Genomic DNA, 6,135 nt, shown 5'->3' with positions numbered 1-6,135 from the left:
TGCCCATTCCAAGCGTGACCGCCTGCCCTCGACAACCACCCCGCTGCCCAGACACCGATTAGTTGTCTAGTTACAATTATGCTCGTGTATTTAATAACGATTCTTCCTTTTCCAAAAACATTCGCTGCAGGTGCTGGCACTGACGGCGTGCATCGCGGAGAGCGGCGGGCTGCGCAAGCGGGACAAGGCGGCGCTGCTGGCGCAGGTGGAGGCGGATCTAAGGGCGCTCAACCTGGGCGGTGGCATGGGCACCTGAGCGCTCGGCCAGCTGGGGGGCGGCCTTGTGCTGCCCAGCGCTGCGGCTGCGCCTTGCTCGGCAGCAGGTGGCGCCTCTCGATGCCCGTCAGACTTCCCGTACACATTCCCAACTCGCTATTGTTTCCCATGCCTGACCCTATGCATTCCTTTGCTGCCCCAATGGTCGTTCGGCAACTGCTTGTACACATCGCTGCCGGAATCTAGCCCCACGCCACAGCTGCCACTGTAGCCAACATCCCACCTCGCCATAGCTTGGCTCTAACGGGGCGACGCACCATGCACATGATGTGCCAAGCGCATTACAAAACCTCAAACAAAGTAAACAAACATGGAGGGCTGCCCCGGCAGCCCGGCCCAAAAGAGCGCATGGCAGCGAAAGAGAGGCATAGGCACCCACCCATGCACTACGAATAGTCAGCACCGTGATTGGAGAGGGGTCAACCAGTCAAACTCGAGAGGGTGGATCTCAGGGAGTTGGCAGCTGGCCTGCTGCAGCTCTGCCTGCCTGGAGGAGCCGGCGGGGCGGCAGGGACCCCTCCCCGTACAGCAGACCAATACTTTGGCTACTGGAGGCGCAGCTGGGGCCGCCTGCGCTCCGCGCCGCCACCTTCCTAGGTGCTGGAGAAGGGCGAGGCGGGCTGCCCGGCGGGCGGGTAGCCGGGGGCGGGCGGGTAGCCGCTGGGGGGCGGGTAGGCGCCCGGCGGGGGCGCAGCGTACGCGCCGGGCGGCGCGCCGTAGTAGGACGGCGGCGGCTGCTGGTAGGCGCCGGCGGGGGCCTGGTACTGGGGCTGGGCGTAGGCCCCTGCGCCGGGGAGGGAGGGCGGGACCCGAAAAGGAGGGACAGGGTGGGACGCGGGGTGCACGAACACGGATGCGGCTGTGCACGGCAAGGCCAGATGGGCTGCTCCAGTTGCCGCTGCTGGAGAAGGCAACACCAGGCGAACCAGCTGGTCCGGCCCAGCCTCCCAGGCCAACGAGCACCACCAGCCAGCCCAGCCAGCAACCCCATCGCAATCAAACAAGCGGCCTCCAGCCACCCCAGCCCGGCGGCGCACCAGTGGGGTACGCGCCCTGCGGCGGCGCGGGCTGGCTGGGCGGCGGCTTGCCGCGCATGGAGGCGCAGTCCTTGAGGGACATGAGGAAGCAGAGGGCAAAGATGCCCATCTGGGCCCAGGCCAGCGCCCACACGGCTGCAGGGGTATGTGTTGAGGGGCATGGCGTGTTGAGGTGAGAACGAGGGGCGGGCGGGCACGCAGGCCCCGGCGCAGCAGGCAGGCCAGGCGGCGCGGCGCGGGCAGAGCGGCAGCAGCACTGCCGCACGCGGCGGCGGGGCGCGGCAGGGAGCGGCGTGGCGGAGCAGGCTCAGCTGCCAGCAGCACGGCATTGCTCCCGCACTCACATGTGCGCCAGCCCTGCTTGTCCTTGAGCACCTGCGCGTACGCTGAGTCGTTTGTGTTGCCGTAGTCGTCGGCGTTCTGGCCGTATACCATGCCTGCAGGAGGGAGGGAGGAGCCAGCGAGTGGGGGGATAGAGGGGCAGGGCCGATCGGAATTGCCCCGCGAATTGAGCCCCTGGCTGGCGGGCGGATGGGGACGGCGGCAGGGTTTCAGGGGCGGCTGGGAGGGATTCACAGGAGGGAGGGAGGCGGGGCGGAGGGTCCAGAGGCCAGGAGCGCGACAGCTTGTCGACAGGCTGCGTCTCAAGCCAGCCAGCGCCCGCCCCTGCCGCGCCCAGCGCGCCGGCAGCCCCCACCTGTGACGGCGCAGCCGATCCACCACAGCGTGGCCAGCAGGCAGACCATGACCTCACACACGGGGATGTGGCGGCTGCGACCCGAGCACAGCTGCAGGGAGGCGGCGCATGGGGGGGCGGCGAGAGGCACGGCAGGCAAGGAGCGAGTCAGGCAGGGGCAGGCAGCACGTTGGCTGGGCTGCGGCGGCAGCGCGAGCACGAATGCGGCTGCGGTGCGTGCGCCGGCCGCGCCGCCATGAGCAGCAGCAGCAGCAGCAGCAGCAGCAGCTATGCAGCAGGCAGAGGTGCCCAGCGCGCCTGCATGAAGAAGAGCCAGAGGGAGAAGAAGAGGCCCACGCCGGCGGCGGCCCAGGAATAGTAGCAGATGTTGACACTGCAGCAGGCGGGCGGGTGGGGGACGTGCGACGAGGCGTGAGGCGCGCAGGGGAGGGGGGGCCAGCGGCTGGCTGAGGGCAGGGCTGAGCGGCGGGCGGCGCCCGGACAGAGCGCATGCTCCCGCAGCTGCCGCCGGTTGCCGGTGGCAGCCCCCCTGGGCCGCCGCGGCACCCACCTGTCCTGGCTGTCTGGCGTTTGCATCTGCACACACAGGCAAAGACACACACAGACAGAGCACAGGCACGGGATGAGTCGATGCCACCTTGCGGCAAGCAACGCTGCGAGGGAGAGATGCTGCGGCGCGGGCAGGCAGGGCAGGCAGGGCAGGGCGGGCAGGCGGGCAAGTGGGGGCGGGCGCTGCCTCACGCACGTAGCAGGTGTTGGTCCAGTAAGATATGTAGCCTCCATAGTAGTAAGTGGTGTCTGCAGGTGGTGAGGGGAGAGGGATTGGGGCCGGTCAACAGGCAGCGGGACCAGTCGGCTGCCGCGGTAACAACAGGTGTGCGAAAGGGCGCGGAGCGCAGCATTGCGAGGGTGGCGCAGCTGGCAGGCGCGTGCCGGGGCCAGCTTACACCAGAGGTAGGAGTTGACGATAACCAGTATGGCGATGGCGCAGCCAATCTGCGAGGAGGGGTGGGGCGGCGGCGGCGGAGTAGCGGCTCGATCAACGGCGGGCGGGCGGGCCACTGCTACACGCCTGCACCCTCTCAGCGCAGCGTGCCGCGGGCACCCGGGGACTGCTGGCGACGCAGCAGGGGCTGGTCGGGGCCTGTGCTCGAGAACGGCCGCGGCAGATGAGCGAGACGCGGGCCTGCACACCGCTGCCTGCTCACCGTCAGCAGACCCGACAGCATGTACACGGGGCCATAGGGATTACCCTGCCCCGCGTAGGCGCGAGCCATCGTGGCTTGCTGTTTGTGGGAGCTGTCGAGGATTCGGCCGGGTACAGACGTCCACAAATGATGCTGCAAGATGTAGGCAGTCGGGCAGGCATTGCAAGGGGCTGTGAGGCGCACGCGGCGCCACTGGGGTCCGTCCAGCTGGCAGGGATTTCAGTGGAGCTTTGCGCATCGTTGCATGTTCGATCCATCTTGTGCACATCCATATTGCTTGAGAAAGCTCCCCATCACCTTGAGGGCCTGCCCAAATTTGCTGCCTGCCCATCACCTGCACCCCAGCTCGTTCCCGCCTGCTCAAAGCGATCCAGCAGCAGCGCCTCACACTTTGAGACGCTCCCTCGACGCCGCCGTCACCACCAGTGATGGCTTCCGACGGCGGCAAGCCGGGCGGCTTCTCCCTGAGCCTGGGAGGCCCCGGAAAGAAGCCGGGGCGGCGACTGGTGGACGTGCAGGGCGGCGGCAGCGATGCGCCGGTGCGGGAGGAGGTGCTGGGCTTTGGCGCCGACGGCGGCCTCAAGACGGCGGCGGCGCCCGGGCCCAAGCGCGGGCCCCTCCTGATTACCAAGCAGGAAAACTCATACAGGCATGCGCAGGATGCGGGACGGGGGCTGCAGGCCGCACTACCTGCGCGAGTTCTGCATGAGAGAAAGCGCTGCGCGGGCGGCAGCGGCGGTGCCGGTTCGCACGTGACGCTGGCGCCCCAGCCTGCGCGTTTTGTTGCTGCCACCGCTGCCACCCTCTGCCCCGCCCCGCAGGGTGGGCTCCAAGTTCATGCCCAGCTACATCCCAGAGGCCTCCGACAAGGTGGACACAGAAGGGATAAACAAGTTTGAGACGGCGGCGCACGACACGGCGGTGGCGCAGCAGGACGTGACGTATGGCCTGCACGTCCGGGCGCGGCCGCAGGTGGGGGCGGGACCAGGCGGCACACGGGCTGGCTCGCCACCCAGCAGGGAGGGCAGGGAGGTAGCGCGTTGTGTTTCAGAGAGGCATGGGGCATGTCGGGACCGCCTTGGCTGTACCATGCAACTTGAGGCACAGGGCCTGTGCCGGGACGGGAGGGTCTTCTTTTCCGCACTCCAGCTGCCTGAGCCTGCCGCCGCTCCTACCCGGCCCGAGCTGCGCCGCAGGAGGGCGCCGAGGAGTGGCGGGAGCAGCAGGAGCAGCAGCCGGCGGCGGTGCCTGCCGACCGGGAGGCCGCCAAGCTCAAGTGAGCTGGGATACCCTGGTATCCCTTCCTCCCTCCTCTGCTGCCCCGCGGATCAACGGTTGCTGCCTCTGCTGCTGCCATCAGTGCCGCCGCTGCTGCTGCTGGGGTTGCTGCCGCAGCCGCCCTGCCGCCGCAGCTGCCTGGCATCGGGCTGGGGCCGCCTCGCCCACTTCCGCGTGCGGGCCGCCGCTGAACTTTCCACCCCTGCTTTCCACCTGCAGGGAGGACCTGGATGGGCTGCCTCCAGAGGCAGACCTGGACGCATATGCCGCCATGCCTGTGGACCAGTTTGGCATGGCGCTGCTGCGGTGAGGCGAGCAAGTGCTCCCTGCTGCCGCGCCCGGCCGCTTGGATCGGTGCTGCGCCGGGCACGCGGTCTCCGGTGCACGGCTGCGCTGCCGCGGAGCCGGACCGCAGGGTACGGCAGGCTGGCTGGCTTGGGGGCGCCAGGGAAGCTGGCGCCGGCTGTGCTCGGCTCCCTGCTGCCCGCTGCCCGCTGCCCTGCGACAGAGCCTGACTGGCATGCCGCCGCCGCCTGCGCGGCCTGGGCTGCAGCGGCATGGGGTGGACCGAGGGCGCGGCGATAGGGCGCAATGCCAAGGAGGAGGTGAAGGCCAAGGAACTCGTGCGGTACGTGGCGGCAGGTACCTGCGTGGCGGCAGGCGCCTGCGGGCAGCTGCGCTGGCGGGGCTGCCGGCGGGGGGGTGCCACCCCGGGGCCGGCAGGCCAGCGGCAATGCTACCACAGCCTTTTCGTGGGGCTTTTCCGCATTGCCTGCTGTGCTGTGCTGCTGCCGCCGGCTGTTCCTTTCACCGCCTGCCGCCTGCCTGCCCCGTCCCGGCGGCGCTCGCCTGCCGCAGGCGGCCGCAGCGGCTGGGGCTGGGCGCGGCGCCGGCGCCGGAGCAGGCCAACAAGAAGTTCATAAAGCCGGGTGCGCCTTGCGCCGCACCATGATGTGCTGTGCCATGCTGTGCCGCGCTGTGCTGTGCCATGCCGTGCTGCGCTGCTGCCTGCCCCGCAACCCCTTCCATCCACTCACGCTCTGCTACTCCTTGCGCCACCGGAAACCGGCCCTGCCCAGCCCCTGCCGCCTGTCGCACACTTGTTGCCCACCTGTCGCCCACCTGGCATGCCACGCCCTCATGCCCGTGCCTGCCTGCCCGCGCGCCTGCCGCAGGGGAGAGCCGTGACCGGCCCGACCTTGTGTATGTGGACAGCCAGGGTGTGCAGCGCAGCAGCAAGCCCGTGGATGAGAAGCTGGTGGAGCGGCGGAGGGAGGGGGTGCACCCTGGGAAGGCGAGGAATGCGGCGGCGCTGCGTGGCGCGACGCGGGCCTGCCTGCCTGCCTGGGGCGCAGGCAGCAATCACTTGAGGCACTGCTTGAGCAGCGGGCCAGCGGCCCGCGGCTGCGCCTGCCGGCCCGGAGCTTGGCCGCCGCCGCAGCTTGGCGTGCTCTCGGCCTCGGCCTCGTGGCAGAGGAAGGGAGCGGGGCTCGGCGGCTCCCTCGTGTGACCCCTGTGGTGCCTCCCTGCCTCCCTGCCTGCGCTGCCTGCCTGCAGGTGATGCGGGTGGTGGATGGGCGGCACAGCGGGCTGCTGTGCGAGGTGGTGGCGCTGGAGCCGCACCAGGAGGGGCGATCAG

The 6,135-nt window shown here is 69.6% G+C and overlaps 3 protein-coding genes across 3 annotated transcripts in view; 2 read left to right on the top strand and 1 right to left on the bottom strand.

Annotated features, from left to right (window-relative positions):
* Positions 1-256, top strand: part of CHLNCDRAFT_137269 (hypothetical protein) — a gene marked incomplete at both ends in the record, with an annotated part of 5,256 nt that extends 5,000 nt beyond the window's left edge. The window contains one exon of the mRNA XM_005845078.1: positions 131-256. Within this exon, the coding sequence (XP_005845140.1) occupies positions 131-256 (126 nt within the window). The remainder of the gene's footprint in view (positions 1-130) is intronic.
* On the bottom strand, positions 128-3,354 carry CHLNCDRAFT_58664 (expressed protein). Its single transcript, XM_005844972.1, has 10 exons — positions 3,219-3,354; positions 2,958-3,006; positions 2,752-2,808; positions 2,648-2,679; positions 2,561-2,586; positions 2,308-2,383; positions 2,011-2,101; positions 1,658-1,750; positions 1,314-1,448; positions 128-1,060 (listed from the first exon to the last, which is right to left on the bottom strand). Exons 3-10 carry the CDS (start codon positions 2,791-2,793, stop codon positions 725-727), a joined length of 831 nt encoding a protein of 276 aa, XP_005845034.1. The 5' UTR covers positions 2,794-2,808; positions 2,958-3,006; positions 3,219-3,354; the 3' UTR covers positions 128-724.
* Positions 3,355-3,878: 524 nt separating this feature from the next.
* CHLNCDRAFT_53994 (hypothetical protein) overlaps positions 3,879-6,135 on the top strand; it is a gene marked incomplete at both ends in the record, with an annotated part of 4,250 nt that continues 1,993 nt past the window's right edge. The window contains 8 exons of the mRNA XM_005845077.1: positions 3,879-3,970; positions 4,040-4,190; positions 4,415-4,494; positions 4,716-4,802; positions 5,050-5,124; positions 5,355-5,425; positions 5,672-5,812; positions 6,054-6,065. Of these exons, the coding sequence (XP_005845139.1) occupies positions 3,879-3,970; positions 4,040-4,190; positions 4,415-4,494; positions 4,716-4,802; positions 5,050-5,124; positions 5,355-5,425; positions 5,672-5,812; positions 6,054-6,065 (709 nt within the window). The remainder of the gene's footprint in view (positions 3,971-4,039; positions 4,191-4,414; positions 4,495-4,715; positions 4,803-5,049; positions 5,125-5,354; positions 5,426-5,671; positions 5,813-6,053; positions 6,066-6,135) is intronic.

Source organism: Chlorella variabilis (assembly GCF_000147415.1).
Source record: "Chlorella variabilis unplaced genomic scaffold CHLNCscaffold_19, whole genome shotgun sequence".
Lineage (NCBI taxonomy): Eukaryota > Viridiplantae > Chlorophyta > Trebouxiophyceae > Chlorellales > Chlorellaceae > Chlorella > Chlorella variabilis.
This window is presented reverse-complemented; position numbering and strand designations above follow the sequence as displayed.

What these genes read in the sequence shown, in the direction of transcription:
- CHLNCDRAFT_58664 (XM_005844972.1), bottom strand. Translation starts at nt 2,793, where the DNA reads ATGGAGGCTACATATCTTACTGGACCAACACCTGCTACGTGC. An exon ending in GATCGGCTGCGCCGTCACAG is followed by an intron (nt 1,751 to 2,010) that starts GTGGGGGCTGCC and finishes TCCCTCCTGCAG; the next exon opens with GCATGGTATACGGCCAGAAC. An exon ending in GCAGGGCGCGTACCCCACTG is followed by an intron (nt 1,061 to 1,313) that starts GTGCGCCGCCGG and finishes TCCCCGGCGCAG; the next exon opens with GGGCCTACGCCCAGCCCCAG.